The sequence below is a fragment of the Thamnophis sirtalis genome, unplaced genomic scaffold (assembly GCF_051295495.1).
Source record: "Thamnophis sirtalis isolate CommonGarterSnake01/CBP01778 unplaced genomic scaffold, rThaSir2_p1.2 scaffold_6, whole genome shotgun sequence".
NCBI classification, from domain to species: domain Eukaryota; kingdom Metazoa; phylum Chordata; class Lepidosauria; order Squamata; family Natricidae; genus Thamnophis; species Thamnophis sirtalis.
Window position 1 is genome coordinate 15,219,677 of NW_028261386.1, and position 17,272 is coordinate 15,236,948.

Here is a 17,272-nt window from a genome sequence, read left to right on the forward strand (position 1 = left end):
ATATCAGTTTGCTGCATGAGGTGGATTTGGGAGAGTTCTCATAACTACAAAGAACTCTGGACTTACAAAAAGTCTACTTTGCATCAGGGGAACACTAATACTTTATGCCTGATAAAAGAATATATGTTAAGATTGGAAATTCCAAGAGATTAAAAGTGCCAGTTCTCTTATGGAAGGAAAGGCTCCATCAGATGACAGACCAATCAAACAGACAGGTGCTGTTTTGATAGAAGGAGAACGAGAGAGATAACTTGTAGAGATGACTTTATTCTACCTTATCTTTTACTAGATATTTACTGAGCCATTTTGGGAAGAAAAAAAATGCCTGTTTGGCTTTTGATCAGATAAAAGTAATCCTTGACTTACAGCAGTTCATTTAATGACCATTTTAAAACGGCATTGAAAAAGTGACTTATGACCATTTTTCAGAGTTACAAATTTTGCAGCATCCCCATAGCCATGTGATCAAAATTTAGATGCTTGGCAACTGGTTCATGCTTATGACCATTACTGTGTCCCCTAAAGTACAGGTGGTATTCAGCAGGTTCTGACCAGTTCTGGAGAACCGGTAGCGGAAATTTTGAGTAATTCGGGGAACCGGTAAATACCACCTCTGACTGGCCCCACCCCCCTATTCTCTACCTCCTGAGTCCCAACTGATTGGGAGGAAATGGAGATTTTGCAGTAACCTTCCCCTGCCATGCCCATCAAGCCACTCCCACCAAGCCATGCCACTCCCACCAAGCCAGGCCCACAGAACCAGTAATAAAAAAATTTGAATCCCACCACTGCCCTAAGGTCATGTGATCACCTTTTCTGACCTTCTGACAAAGCAAAGTCAATGGGGAAACCAGATTCCCTTAACAACTGGGTGAGTAACTTATCAACTGTATTGATTCACTTAACAATGGTGGCAAGGAAGTTGTAAAATGGGGCAAAATTCACTTAACAAATGTCTCACTTAACAACCTATTTTGGGCTTCATCGAGGTCGTAATTCGAAATATATGTTCAGTATTAGAACAAGCTTGCTCATCCTTGCACTCAAGAACCCATCTCTTAGTCCTCCTTCCTTGGGTCGCAAGTATAATGCATATAGGGCCAATGTGTCCAGTGGTGAGATTCCAAATCTTTTTCTACTGGTTCTATGAGAGAGGGCTTCTCACATGCATGTTCTCACTTTGCGCAAGCGCGCAGCACTCAAACACCACCCTTGGTGTCAGCGCTGTTGAGCTGAGCTGTTTGGTAGCTCAGCTGAGGCGCGGCAATTTGCTCTGCTGCGCAAATCAACTGAGCTAAAAAACAAAGGAATGTAGGACAGGAAATGATGGGGGCGGGAGGGCAGGTTCTCTGAATTACTCAAAATTTCTGCTACCGGTTCGCCCGAACCAGTCCGAACTGGCTGAATACCATCTCTAAATGTGTCCATAAATATCTAGCAACCTTCAACCATACCTAAGCTTTATGTTAGATTCTTTTAATTGTCCATCCCTGGGGTAGAGAATAAGGTGATATAAATCTTACCTTTCCTATTTCACTTTTCAGCTTGTATTGATTCAGCTGCACACAATCCTGTGGAGTTAAAAAAAAAGATAAAACAAGTTAGCACAGGAGAGGGAAACAAAAAATAGAAAGTCTGAGATGTAGCTTCACTTCTCTCTAAGCTCCTCAAAATAATGAGAAGTGACAAATATATTTTGGGACCTCACTCACTAGGGAAGATAAGATATAAATATTTTTTTAAGCAGCAATGCTTCCAACCGGCTTCTATTAAAAAAATTATAGCAACAGACAGAAGAGACAGCATTGCATGAAATAAGTTGCCCAAGTGTGTTCCCAAAGGAGAATAAAGTATCAAAAATCCTCCATTATTTTGTGTTTCATTTCAGCTTTTGGGGGCTTTAGGACCTAGGCAACTTTGATTTAGTTCAAAATCAAAAGCCAGATTGAGTTTTATTACTGGACAGGAGGTTATCTAAGAAATCTCAAGGCCGTTGACTAGACTGGGAAATTGAAAACACCATTCCGGAAGGTGACTATGTCTGTGTCAGGACTGCCATGCTGTTACGCCTGCAATGCTTCGCTAGATGCCAATCTGCCATATTGCAACAATAGCAATAGCAATAGCAGTTAGACTTATATACCGCTTCATAGGGCTTTCAGCCCTCTCTAAGCGGTTTACAGAGTCAGCATATCGCCCCCACAGTCTGGGTCCTCATTTCACCCACCTCGGAAGGATGGAAGGCTGAATCAACCTTGAGCTGGTGAGATTAGAACCGCTGAACTGCAGATAACAGTCAGCTGAAGTGGCCTGCAGTACTGCACCCTAACCACTGCGCCACCTCGGCTCAACAAGCAGGAAAGGACTGCAGGGAGGGCAGAAGAGGGGGGGGAGGCAGAAGAGGGGGAAACGAAACTACTCTTCATGCCATCCTATGAGAGCCAAGGTGACTTGATGGAATGCAGCACCATTCAGCCCATGCAGCTAGAGACTGTTACCAAAACAATTTATTTGAATACCATTAGACACTAATTGATAACCATAGGGGTGGTGGTGGTGGTAGGAAGCCAGGGGAAAAATTAACCAGATGCTTTGGGCGTGAAATTCCAGATCCGGCTTTGCTACACCGTGGCCACTTGGCTTTAGTAAAGTGTATTTTCACTAGCTATGAGGTTGAGAGTCTTTCTTTCCTAATTGACCTGTTGGAAGAAATCTCCATCTGGGTTCAGTTCCAAGTGGGGAGAAAGACACTGGAAACAATGGTGGCTGTTTGGAAAGATGGTTTTAATGGTGGACAGGATCACATGCCTTGAGGTATTTTTACCCCAGCACATGAGATGACACACCGATGTCTGAAATATCTTGCATATGGAAGGGAATAAACAATGGAAGGAACCGAAAAGTAAGATTAATAACCCACAGTTTTGGGATTAATCTTAACAATGCTACTAATCAAACTATTATTCAAGGGGAAGGGGATTTGAAGCAACAATTGAAAAACAGTGGCAAAGGAAGGGAGTGGGGAAGCATTTTAGCCTTTTTACGGAGACAAAAAGCTCAAATTTCATAGAAAAACAGCAAAAGATAAATGAAGTTGGTTAAGGCAAGATCTCAATTTCTTAAGTTACAAGGGGGGCTATTCCACCTATACATTAAGAAAAAAAACACCTCAGATACGAGGCTGTGATATTCTCTCCTCATTGGAATAATCTAATTTTGGAGATACTGGAGTTGTATTGTATTATACACTAGCTGATGGTTCCACCACAAAACCGTGGTAGACAAAAGCGTGCTCGACGAAAGCGCGTACGTGACGTCATCACAGTGCGACGAAAACATCGCGCTGTGAGCGGTAAATTTAAAATTAAAGCGAAAACCTTACCCTAACCCCCCCAAACCTAACCCTAAACCTAACCCTAAACCTAACCCTTAACCTAACCCTAAACCTAACCCTAAACCTAACCCTAAACCTAACCCTTAACCTAACGCTAAACCTAACGCTAACCCTTAACCTAACGCTAAACCTAACCCTAACGCTTAACGTAACCCTAAACCTAACCCTAACCCTTAACCTAACCCTAACCCTAACCCTAAAGCTAACCCTTACCTTTATGTGAATCGGCTTGCTTTAATTTTATTTTAATTTCAATTTAATTTATTTTTAATTTTTTTCGTCGTGCTGCTGATGACGTCACGTACGTGCTTTCGTCGAGCGCGCTTTTGTCTACCGCGGTTTTGACAGGTCACGCTAGCTGATAACCTGGCATTGTCCAGGTGTTTATTTATAGGGGAAAATTTTCGGACCAAACATAATTTATAATGTTGGATTTTCCCACTTATCAGAGAGAGCACCCTTGGGGAGTTCTATGATGCCATTCCCATGGCAACTCCACTGTACAGTAGAAACCATTTAAGGCACAACAGACTGTATCTTAACAGCACACACATCCTGAGGGGTGTTAGGGGTGTCTTACTCCCACAGTATTTTTTTCCAGAGAGTAAATCATCTGTGTTCCAGAGTTATGCTGGAAAACACACACACACACGCACACACATTTATACATAAGTGCCAGAATGGCACTGTAGCATTGCTCAGAATTTTAGATTCACACACCTATAGGATCAAGAAAGCTAGAATAGGTGATCTCCAAAGGCCCTTCAACTCCATGGTTTTGTTTACCTTTGAGTCTATATGCTGATAGCACTAAATCTTCTGCAGTGAACATGAAATAGGAGATGATTATAATTTTGTGAAACGTGAATGACACAAGAAGGAACAATGGGTTCCTTTGAAATACGGAAACCGAATTCTCGGGAAATAATCATCATCCTTCCTGTTCTCCTCCCCGCCCCATAAATAGCTACTCGTAAACATTAAGAAGAAACCTTTTCATGCATTGTTTCTCAACCTCAGCAACTTCAAGATGTGTGGATTTTGACTTCCAGAATTCCCCAATCAGCTATGAATTCTGGAAGTTGAAGTCCACATAAAGTTGTTGAGATTGAGAAACAGGGTTTTAACATTTTCCTATTTCTATTGAAGAGAAAAGGAATTCTTTGGCTACATTTTGCTCCTTTCTAGGAGTGCTGTTGAAGTTCTCTCCGCATGGAACTGAGCACCCATGTCCTATTTTACAGAGGTACGTGAAGTTTGCAGTAGGGCAAAAATATTAAATATGACAGCATTCCATAAACAGCATTTCCAGGGTTTTCTGCTGCTTTAGGCAAATGACAATATCATCAGGTATCAAATAATACAATTTGCGTTATGATGACTCATAATGGACAATACAGAAGTAAAGAAAATTTTAGTAGCTTTTTATGACTGTATTGAGCAATCTGATCACAGCCGCAATTAACATTGCAACCACCAACTTACAACTCTTCGCTCATTGGAAGTTAGGAGGGAGCACTCAAAAAGTATTTACAACCTGCTTCTGAAGTTATGCAGGCACCTCCTCCCATTGTCATATGCCTGCATTTTGGGTGCTTGGCAATCAGCCCCCATTTACAGCCATTTTAGAATAGAATAAAATAACAGCGTTTGAAGGGACCTTAGAGGTATTCTAGTCCAACCCCCTGCTTAGGCAGAAAACCCTACACCACTTCAGACAAATGGATATCCAATATCATCTTAAAAATGTCCAGTGTTGTTGGAACATTCACAACTTCTGGAGCCAAGTTGTTCCACCGATTAATTGTTCTAACTGTCAGGAAATGTCTCCTCAGTTCTAGATTGCTTCTCTCCTTGATTAGTTTCCACCCATTGCTTCTTGTCCTACCCTCATGTGCTTTGGATAATAGTTTGACTTCCTCTTCTTTGTGGCAGCCCCTATGATATCGGAACACTGCTATCATGTCACCCTACTCCTTATTCTCATTAAACTAGACATACCCACAGTCCCACAGAAATGTCCCACAGTCATGTGGCCACAATTTCCGATGTTTTTGCTGAAAACCTGCAATTACTTCTGGTTTTTAGGAAATACGGCTCATAGCTCACAGGTTTAACAACTGCTGTGTTTGCTTAATAACTGCGGCAAAAAAGATCACGGAATGGCTCTGTCATGGGTTTTTTTTTGGAAAAGTTTTATTGTTTTAATTAAACAAAAACACACACACAAAAAGAATCATCCTTTGTTACATCTTGTAGAAAGCATGTCGATTGGTTACAAATACATTTTATGCGTTTTTTCCACAATCATTACATATACTTCATTCAAATTGAATTGTACATTTTAAATCAAATTTTTTATGTATTTTACTATTACTGTACCACAATTCTCATTTAATTACAATTATTTAAATGTGCTTTTATCTGAAATCATTTGTATTTAAAGACACAACCACCTACTGGCATTCATTCGCAATTTCAATAAACCTCCAATAACATTACACCTTTATAACATATTCTGAAACAAAATCAGTTAATAAGATATCTAAGCATTCCCCCCCCTTTTTTCCCCAACTCACAATTTAAAGCTTATATCCAATTTGCTTTATATATATATACACATACATGCATGCATGCATGCATACATACATACATACACATTATCCATTAACATTTACTTGTTATTATTGTAGTTAACTAAAAAATTATTTACTATTTATATAACCTCTCCTCTCATCAGGTCCAAAAGAAATTATACCTTTATAGCAAACTCTAAACAAAAATTTATTAATAAAATTTATAGGTCTTTTCCCTAAGTCCGAATTTACAATTTATATCCAAGTTATTTTTACTAATTAAGGTTATCATTTAATTATTATTATCGTAGCTAATTATATGTTAACAAATGAACATTTAATAACAATCTAAAACAATCTATAAAATACTAAGTTTCCTACTTATTAATCACCAAAAATATCCATTAACATTTCCTTGTTATTATTGTGGTTAACGAAAAATTATTTACTATTTATATCACATCTACTCTCTTCAGACCCAAAGGAAATATACCTTTATAACAAGATCTAAATAAAAATTTATTAATAGAATTTATAGGTCTTTTCGCCAAGTCCCAATTTACAATTTATAACCAGGTTACTTATACTAATTGAGGTTATCATTTCATTGTTGTTGTCATAGTTAATTATATGTTAATGAATACACATTCAATGATAATCTAAAACAATCTACAAAATACTGAAATTCCTACTTATTAATCACCAAAAATTAACTAACTTTTTATCATCAACTTTCATTATCAACCTGTATCTTTCCAGTGGCAAAACAGTCTTATCTCTCTTGTCAGTTGTTGTGTCAATTCTCTTTTCAGCTCCTTTATAAAGTTTTTATAAACTTCTCTCCGCACTTTATTCCTTAAAGGATCTCTCAAATAGTCTTGTTGCCCTTGAATTGTTATTAACATTAGCTTGTCTTTGGTTGTCAAACTTATTTCTGAAAAGGTTTCTCTTCTTAACTCCATCGTTATCACCCTTTTTTTTCCCTCCTGTATCTTGAAATCTGGGATAAAGCTCCAAATTGTCAAATTCACTTTTCCATCTTCCCTTCTTTCCACTTTCACCCATATTTGCTCCATTAATAAGTCATCTATTGTCTTGTCTTTATCTTCTATATTTTCATTCTCTTCTTTAATTTTTGGGGCTCCAACCCCATCATCTTTTGCTGTGAGAAACAATAGTCTATCCAACTTCTTCTCAAATCTCCCAAATCCTTCCAAAGTATTTTGAATTCCAGCCAGGATATTTCAAAATTTTAAGGTTTCCTCATCTGGATATTGATCCATTTTTCAAAAAAAAAAAAAAAGGAGAAAAAAAGAAAAAAGGAATCTGATAGCCACTGCCACTCCAGCCTTCCAAGCCTCTTTTGTGTGTGTGTGTGTGTGTGCACGCGCGCGTGTACATATATAAAGTACATATATAAAGTATATAAAGTTAACTTAAGCACGAGTTCTTTTGTACTCTTCAAAGGAGAAGGGTTATATCTTTTTCTTTCCTTTTCCTTCTCTTGCCAAAATATTTTCCAAGAGAACCTGCAAAAAACAATTCATGCTCTTGGCTCTTTATCAGATTTTGTAAGCAAGTTGCAAACCCTTCAGTTACAAAGTCAGCAAGATCAAAGAGGAATGAACAAAGGATACATTGTTTCAAAAAAGAACTCCAGACTCTGGCTTCCAAGTGGCAGATTTCACTTTTTCATACTTGTCTCAAGCTTATGGAAAACCAAAATCTTTGATTGTCTTTGATGGAATTTAATAACAAATGGTAGGAAGAATTTGTTAAAATAAAAAAGAGGGTTTTAATTCAAGCCAAAAAATAAGGTGATAAAAAATAGAGGGAAAAAAAATCAATCCGTTCACTTCAAGCGGAGAAACAGGAAACGTTACGGTCACTTCAATCCACAAAATATCATTACAAGAAAAAACAAGAACTTTCCAAGGCAGTCCAATAAGAATTAAATTCGCCACTTTATTCTTTTACTTAAAGGACTAATTTATCTTTAAAAAAGGTTTCTTTGGGCAATCTTTCTCAGAATAAAAAAAAACCTCACCCAATGGACTCACTTTCACTTCCTTCCTTCCGGAGCTGTCTTCGACTTCGTCAGCTTGGGGGCTGCCTGTTTGCCTCCAGTTTGAAGTGCTTCCCTTGGGTCAATCAGGGACTTTGCGATGTCCCTCAGACCAGCAAGGCTTTGTCTTCCAGTTCACCATCTCTACAGGACAGTTTACATCCTGCTGGACTGTCCAGTGGGAAAAGTGTCAATGGTGATCTCGGACTATGAGACCACATGTTGTGTTGTCGCGACGTTGGCTCCTCCTTCTCCCGAATGGCTCTGTCATGTTGATGGCCTGCTTTATGACCATCGTGACTTGTGACTGTAATGGGCAGGCTCCATTACAGTCATAAATTAAGGACTACCCGTGCTAATCTTGAAGTACATCCCCTTAAATAAAATACCACTCATTCCCAAGTAAACAGTCATGTGCTCTTTGGAAAAGAAGGCTCAAAGGAACACTTCCTTTTAATTCAAATTCAATTCAATTTAATTTAGTTCAAGTTACACTCATCTGGAACAATGTACCTTATTGTAGAAAATGCATTCTTCCTTGCTTTATATCCTTTATAACAGGAAATGCCTTTCTCATTTGCTTTCCAGTTAGAAAGTCTCACCACCAGCCAATTAAATCGAAACTCTGTTGTTGTTGATGAAAATGCCTGTAGGTCATTAAGACAAATTACAAGTGGTCTAAACTCGGAAACTCCATTTATTGTAGTATAGTATAGTGAGACACCAATGAATTTCCAGATGCTAAAATAAATTTAATCACACCTTAGGATACTGACTGGAACTAATGGAAGTTAGAATTCAGCATCACTCTACAGGGTAGAGTTACAACTTGGTTTTTGGAATAGCCTTACTGGATGACTTTTTGACAAATTAAATATGGAACTCTTGGTCAGTGAGTTTTCCATTACTTGATTTGGGCTAAAATGGATTGCTTACCATTTAGATATTCCTAATTATTTCAAGGCGAGAGCCAATTTGGAGTAGTGATTCAGGCACTGGGCTACAAACAGAGAAACTGTGAGTTCGAGTCCTGTCTTAGGTTGAAAGCCAGTTGCGTGACCATGGGCCAGTCATCGTCTGTCAGCTCTAGGAAGGAGACAATGGCAAACATTTTCAAAGATCTGCAGGAACTACTCCAGGAGCCTCCAAGAGTCAACACTGACCCCAAATACCACAACCCCCAAAACAGATCATCAGTGTATATTCATACACTGGAATAGGGCGTAGTAACAAGGTCTGCCAATGGGAGCTTCTGTCTGTGTTTGCTTGTAATCTCTACCACTTGGAAGAACTAGCTGTTGGCATTGTATACTTATTTCATTGTTACATATAAAGAGAGGTTAATGAATCCTGCTGAATCAGTTACCTGTGTGTGCTTTCTGGATGTGATTGCTGCTGCAAACTCTGACAGATTACTTTGAACAAAACTGTTGTGCAAAGATAATGGTATTTATATTATAATCATCTCTATCTAGGAAAGTTCCCAAACAGTCTTCTCTTATGTCATGCATTACAGCGTTTAGCACTACAGCTTCATAAATAAAATTGGCTTTTGGAGCATACAGTATGGGGGAGTTCATTAAAAAAACCTGTTTATAGCTCCTTAAAGCAACAGTGTCTTTTCCTCAGCTTGTAGTTGCTTTAAAGAGTTGGCGCTATGGGAACTTGTTTGTACACCATGAAGATTTTTTTCCTCTGGTTACATATACTAACTGCAGCCAGAATTGTATTTGCACAACAATGGAAAAATCATGAGATTCCGTTACATGAGAATGTAATTTAAGAAAATATTAGAATGTGCAGAAAAGGAACAGATTAACGCTTATTATTAAGGATAAAGAAGAAACTGAATATTTTTTGACGTGGGATATATTTTATCAATCGTTAGACAATAGACATAGAAATTAGGATGGAGGAGATATAAAAAGAGGAAATGTTGATGTGTAGAGAATTTGATGATGAAGATGTTATGAATTATTGCAAATATTAATATATAGTTACATTATTAACATTATTGTGATGAATATAATAACAAATGGCTGGATTATGACTGTTTAAATAACTGTATCCACACATTGTTTGATGGAAATGGAAAGTAATATAAATAAAACAAATAAAATATTAAAAAAAGATCCCCCCCCCTTTGAATCAGTGCTAAAAAGGAAAAGCTGAAGAACCAAGACATCTCCATGGTCATGTGGCCAGCATGACTCAATGCCAAAGGTGCACGGAACGCTGTTACCTTCCCACGAAAAGTGGTTCCTATTTTTTCCACTTGCACTTTTTACATGTTTTTGAACTGCTAGGTTGGCAGAAGCTGGGACAAGTAATGGGAGCTCACTCCATTACACGGCGCTAGGGATTCGAATCACTGAACTGCCGACCTTCTGATCGAGAAGCTCAGCATCTTAGCTACTGAGCCACCACGTCCCTGTTGAATCAGTGCTACAAAGCCCTATTTTTTATCTGCACAAATATGCTTGCAAAACAATGTGTACAGAGACGAGCATATACTGTATGTACCAGGCCACACTGTTACAGAAGGAAGTGTCTCAACCAGAGAGAACCTACTTTTTAGAAAACCATTCCCTTCTATGCGAAAGGGAGGAAAGTCTCCCACATTTTGAACAACATTTCCCTACACCTGGGGACTCCTGAAGACTGCAGCTTCTGACTGAGGAACCTACAAAGAAGAGACTGAAGAAGAGTCCAAGAAAAAGAATCACAAGAAAAACAAAGAATAAACTATCCTATCTTCTAGTCTACTAAAAGATGGACTGAAAAGGTGCACTAAAAAACCCCCAAACTCGCTTTTGATAGGTGTATAGCTGTCATTTCTCATTTATAAATTATTTTACCTTCAAATAAATGAGAATCTATAGAGAAGGGCCTGAAAAAAAATCTAAATAAGCCAGCAGGCTCATCATTATCATTATCATAATGCAGGAACCGGGTATGTCTAATTTAAAGAAAAGAAGGACTAGGGGTGATGTGATAGCAGTGTTCCAATATCTCAGGGGCTGCCACAAAGAAGAAGGAGCAAAGCTATTCTCCAAAGCACCTGAGGGGTAGAACAAGAAGCAATGGGTTGAAACTAATCAAGGAGAGAAGCAACTTAGAACTAAGGAGAAATTTCCTGACAGTTAGAACAATTAATCAATGGAACAACTTGCCTCCAGAAGTTGTGAATGCTCCAACACTGGAAGTTTTTAAGAAGAGATTAGATGACCATTTGTCTGAAGTATTGTAGGGTTTCCGGCCTAAACAGGGGGTTGGACTAGAAGATCTCCAACTCTGTTATTCTATTGAACCAAGGTGGCCCAGTGGTTAAATGCAGCACTGCAGGCTACTTCAGCTGACTGCAGTTCTGCAGTTCGGCTGTTCAAATCTCACCGGCTCAGGGTTGACTCAGCCTTCCATCCTTCCAAGGTGGGTAAAATGAGAACCCGGATTGTTGTTGTGGGCAATATGCTAACTCTGTAAACCGCTTAGAGAGGGCTGAAAGCCCTATGAAGCGGTATATAAGTCTAACTGCTACTACTATTGCTATTGCTATTCTATCATCATCACCACCACCACCATCATCATCAAGTAACAATATTACCTATTCAGATAATGTTGACTGAAGAGGAAAATATAGTAGTCTGGCATGCCTTGGGTTACCATGGCAAAGGCTTGACCAAACAGAGTTTTCCAACCTCACAGCCATCTCTTAAAGTCATATTTTATGACCAACTGCGGGACTTTCCAACACGAACTTTATGTTCTTGTTCATCTCTGAATCTTCCTGTTTCCTCTCTTTTTATCAACCAGGACGTTTGCACAAAGTGTGGCGACAAGATAACATTGAAAATTGCTGTCCACCGAGCCCTGATTTTATAATGTTCAGGGAGTGATATACATAAACAAGAGAATGATAGTTATGGCTTAAGGCAGCAATAAAACAGCTGTAGGGTGAATGTTTTCAGTGGTCTGCACCTGTCCTTATTATGTCTTTATTATGTTGCTATCTAAAGATCTGGAGTTGAATTGAGAATAACATTTGCCAGTTTGGGCTTTGGGGCTAAAGTTCTGTTCTTTGATGTATTTAGCAGTTGCAACAATGGCTGGAAGTGAACACAACATGCAACATGCTGGTATTAGGTTGATGATGTTGCAATATGAAGAATTAAAGTGCAGAGAAACAATTCATAGAAAGTCCTGATTCAGTTGATTTCAAAATTCTCTTGTGTGACACCATAGATGACACTTACTAAAATAAAATAGGGTTATTTCTCTGTATTGTATGTGCAACTCATATTTTAATGTGCACGTCATATGTACAGTATGGATCAGAGGTGGTATTCAGCAGGTTCTGGCCAGTTCTGGAGAATGGGTAGCGGAAATTTTGAGTAGTAGTAAATTTTGAACCAGTAAATACCACCTCTGACAAAGCCATTCACAATGGAGAGAAGGAACTAAAGAGGCTTTTGCTGCAGCCCTATGTAATGCAAAAGCTAATCTATAGACTCAACAAAGGATTGCTGGATCAAACATCAGGGTAAAGAATGTTGCTTGACAGGATTGGAGCCAGATGGCATACAGACTGAATCTGAGATCAAGGCTAGATCTGGAGCAACAGCTTGAAACAAGCCAGGGGTCAAAAGGGAACTGTGGGGAAAGCCAATAATTAAAGTGAAAGGAGAAGATAAGCAGAGAAAAGTAACACTACAGTAGCAATAGCATTTAAACTTACTGTATTTTTCGGAGTATCAGATGCACCTTTTTCCCTCAAAAAAGAGGGTGAAAATCTGGGTGCGTCTTATACACTGAATACAGCATTTTTGGCCTTCCAAAACCCCACCCCCTTTGCAAAAATGGACGTCCATAGCCTTTAGGAGGCTTCCAGGGTGCTCCTGGGAGCTGGGGGAGGGCAAAAATGAGCAAAAAACAGGCTGTTTTTTGCTCGTTTTGGGGGGGGCAGCCCCCAGAAGCACTCTATAAGCCCCCTAAAGGCTATTCATGCCATTTTTCTTTTTGACAAAAAAATGGGCCATTTTGGGGAGATCTGCAGAGTGCAAAAACTTTTTTTTTTATTTGCCTCTTCAAAATCTTGGTGCATCTTATACTCCGGTGCGTCTTATACTCCGGTGCATCTAATACTCCGAAAAATATGGTATATACAGCTTTACAGTGCTTTTATAGCCCTCTCTAAGTGGTTTACAGAGTCAGCATGTTGCCCCCAACAATCTGGGTCTTCATTTTACCCACCTTGGAAGGAAGGGGGGTCAACCTTGAGCCTGGTGAGATTTGAACTGCCAAACTGCAGACAGCCAGCAGTCAGCAGAAGTAGCCTGCAGTACTGCACTCTAACCACTGCGCCACCGTGGCTCAGTAGTACAAGATGCTACACTAGGAGGCAGAAGCCACATTGGATAGAAGAACATACTGCAGGGTTTATAAACATCTGTCAACTCAAACAAGATCATACTGAAAGTCCTTTCTTATCCAGGAGACTCTAATCCCCTCATTGAGTGGTAATGCAGTCCCAGGGTTTCTGCATAACTGCAGAGGAACTAAACTCCACAGTTCAGTAGCTTACAGATTTAACAGATTAACAGAGTTGGAAGGGATCTTGCAGGTCATCTAATCCAACCCCCTGCCCAAGCAGGAGATCCTTCATTTGCCTCTACCGAGGATCAAACTCACAACCTCCTGATTGTGAGGCGAGAGCTCCACCACAAAAGGAATCTGAGAAAAAACAGATTTTGTCTGATTAGGAGGATCCAGTAAGAAACTGGTTGGCTGAACTCACTCCAAGATCAGAAGGAAATTCTGCAAGAGCCTACCTGGGTTGCCTTATAGACTAGAGAGGGGACAAGTGGCATATAAATCCAACAGTTCATCGCACTTTCTACTGCACAGTGGAGGCTGATGTTACATGGCTCTTTGGAGGAAAAAGTGAGTCCTCAAGGCAACTTGAAGAAATTGTCCTATCCTCAAGAATTAAATATAAGATTGAGGGGCCGTTGGTGGTCTCTGAGCTTGGTTGTTTTCTTGCAGGTGTTTCATTACCCTAGCTAGGTAACATCATCAGCCGATGTTACACTATCTAGTTTGGGTAATAAAACATCTGCAAGAAAACAACCAAGCTCAGCTAGGTAACATCATCAGCTGATGTTACACTATCTAGTTTGGGTAATAAAACATCTGCAAGAAAACAACCAAGCTCAGAGAGCACCAAGGATTTCTCATTTCAACGCTGAGCTACAAATATTCTCCTATATTGGTACTAAATATAAGATTCTCTAAGATGCAAAGTCAAATACTTTGGTCACCTAATGAGAAGGAAGGACTCACTGGAGAAGAATCTAATGCTGGGAAAGATTGAGGGCAAAAGACGAAGAGACGACAGAGAATGAGGTGGCTGATGACCAGTAGTGGGTTTCAAATTTTTTTTAGAACCTCTTCTGTAGGTGTGGCCTGCTTTGTGGGAGTGGCTTGCCAGCCATGTGACTGGGTGGGCGTGGCCAACATGTAAAATGTGGTAAAACTAACTTAACAACGCTCTTGCTTAGCAACCAAAATGTTGGCTCAGAAACTCTGGCATTTGAAGCACGTAAGTCTTAAAGCTGTCAAGTTATAAGACCCGTGCACCCCTAACCCATTAGAAAAAAAACCCAGGGGTGTTCAAACTTGACAGCTTTAAGACTTGTGGACTTCAACTCCCAAAATTCCTCCTCTCGCCCGTCGTCTTGATGATGTGCAGACCGGCGGGGGGAGGGAGCTGGAACCGGTTCTAAACGGCACTGTAGATTTGTGGAACCTCTTCTATAGAAGAAGTTAGAACTGCAGGAACCCACCCCTGCTGACGACAGAGAATGAGGTGGCTGGATGGAGTCACCGAAGCAGTCAGTGTGACCATTAATGGACTCCAGAGGATGGTAGAGGACAGGAAAGTCTGGAGGAACGTTGTCCATGGGGTCGCGATGGGTCGGGCACAACTTTGCAACTAACAACAACAAGATGAAAAGGAAAGAGGACGATTCTGACTACTTGATTTTAAATTGCATTTCACTGCCTGCTGTTTGGTTTGGATTATGGAATGGCTGTTGTAAAGAAATGAAAGAATTAGAAGGACATGGTCTATGTAGCACAGTTACTTATGGTAACCAGTTAAAGTAAATGGAGACTTTAAATGATTTTTAAAAAAATCATTATACCAGGATTGACACATTATAGACCAAACCCAGGCTATGCCTAAACATTGATTTGATTGGGAGCTGCTCAGAGTTGGATATAAGACGAGTGCCTATATAAATGTTTCATTAAATAAATAAATGAAATATTTCTGTTGGCCTCAGCCCAATAAGCATTTTATAGAAAAAAAATAAAGGGCAAAGAAAAATGATTGACATATAAAGACTTGCCAGTAGAGGAAAATTGAGGGCTGAAGATGAAAGCAAGAGAGTAATTGACTGCAGAGGGCTTTGGATTTCAATGATTTTCACCTGCACAATTAAGAGAAAGACTTGGGATAGATAAACTGTACCAGGAACAGAACATGATAACACAGAATTTGAAAATGAAATGATGCACAAACGATACCATGATTGTCAAAACGTGTACACTTTTTCTGAGATTTGACATGGAAGAAAGCCAAGTTAAAAATGTGTGATAAAACGGGCCCTGAACTTTGACTATAATATTCAAATAGCTCAATGAGAGAGAATACAGTTAAAAGTGTGAAATTCACATTGTCTTGCAATTTGAAAGAGAACTTGTACACCACGATGCTCACTGCTGGTATACAGAAACTGTCTAAGACGTATAAAGGCATTTCTAATTATTTTGAAAATGTGAAAAACATCAAGGGACAATTTTATTGTGCCTGGTGGCCTTGTGAAAAAGCAAAAAAGATATTAGACACAAATATTGTGCATAAGTATATTGATGCATAGTTTTGAAAATTAATATTCAGATGAAACGGGACCTGTTTTTATTAGGATTCATGGACAGCCAACTAGGAAAATCTCTTAGACAACTGGTTTTATATAAAGCAACTGCAGTGGGAGTATTATATGCATAGAGAAGGAAGAATACAAAAATATCTACAATGGAGGAATGGACTGTGAAGATGGATACGTTTGCATAAATTGTTGAACTGACTTAACAGAATAGAATAACAGAGTTGGAAGGGACCTTGGAGGTCTTCTTGTCCAACTCCCTACTCAACAGAAGGCCCTATACCATTCTAGACAATTGACTGTCCAGGGTTTTCTTAAAAGCCTCCAGTGATGGAGCACCCACACTTTCTGAAGGCAAGCTATTCCACTGGTTAATTGTTCTCATTGTCAAGAAGAAGTGTCTACTTAGTTCTAGGTTGTTTCTCTCCTTGATTAGTTTCCACTCATTGCTTCTTGTCTTTGGTGCTTTGGCAAATAGGTTGACCCCACATCTTCTTTGTGGCAGCCCTTCAAATATTGGAACACTGTTTGTTTAACTTGTTTGATGAAGGAGGGAACTACAATTACTTTTATAAAAGACGGAAATCCTTTATGGACTGTTTGCTGAAAACTGATAAAATGAACTGGTGATTTGGGGATTTATTGATTAAAAGGATTGGTTTATGGGAAGACGGAAACTATAGTATGCAATTTGTGAGGATGGAGATGGTAATTACTGTATAAGTAAGTGCTGCAAATAAGATTTGAAGTTGCTGCTTTCGACTACTGCAATGCGCTCTACATGGGGCAGCCCTTGAAGAGTATTCGGAGACTTCAACTCGTCCAGAGTGCAGCCGCGCGAGCAATTGTGGGTGCACCTCGGTACACCCACGTTACACCTATCCTCCGCGAGCTGCACTGGTTACCGATCGGTCTCCGGATACGCTTCAAAGTGCTAGTCGTAACTTATAAAGCCCTTCATGGTATTGGACCTGGGTACTTGAGAGACCGCCTGCTGCCAATTACCTCCCAAAGACCCATTAGATCACACAGGGTCGGCCTCCTCCGGGTTCCGTCCACCAGCCAATGCCATCTGGCTACCACCCGGGGGAGGGCCTTCTCTGTGGCAGCTCCGGCCCTTTGGAACGAACTCCCCGCAGAGATTCGGACCCTCACCTCTCTCCAGGCCTTCCGGAAAGCCGTCAAAACCTGGCTGTGCCGGCAGGCCTGGGGTTGACGAGTTCCCCTCCCCTCTCGACCTGTGTGGCTGTGTGATTCTTGGTTATTTTAATCACTTGTATTGTGTTCTATG

At 39.7% G+C, this 17,272-nt stretch overlaps 1 protein-coding gene across 2 annotated transcripts in view; it reads right to left on the bottom strand.

The window, feature by feature from the left end:
• Positions 1-17,272, bottom strand: part of CAMKK1 (calcium/calmodulin dependent protein kinase kinase 1) — a 95,337-nt gene that overhangs the window by 71,738 nt on the left and 6,327 nt on the right. For both annotated transcript variants that reach the window (XM_087717256.1, XM_087717255.1), the window contains exon 2: positions 1,524-1,571. In XM_087717256.1, the coding sequence (XP_087573382.1) occupies positions 1,524-1,571 (48 nt within the window). The remainder of the gene's footprint in view (positions 1-1,523; positions 1,572-17,272) is intronic.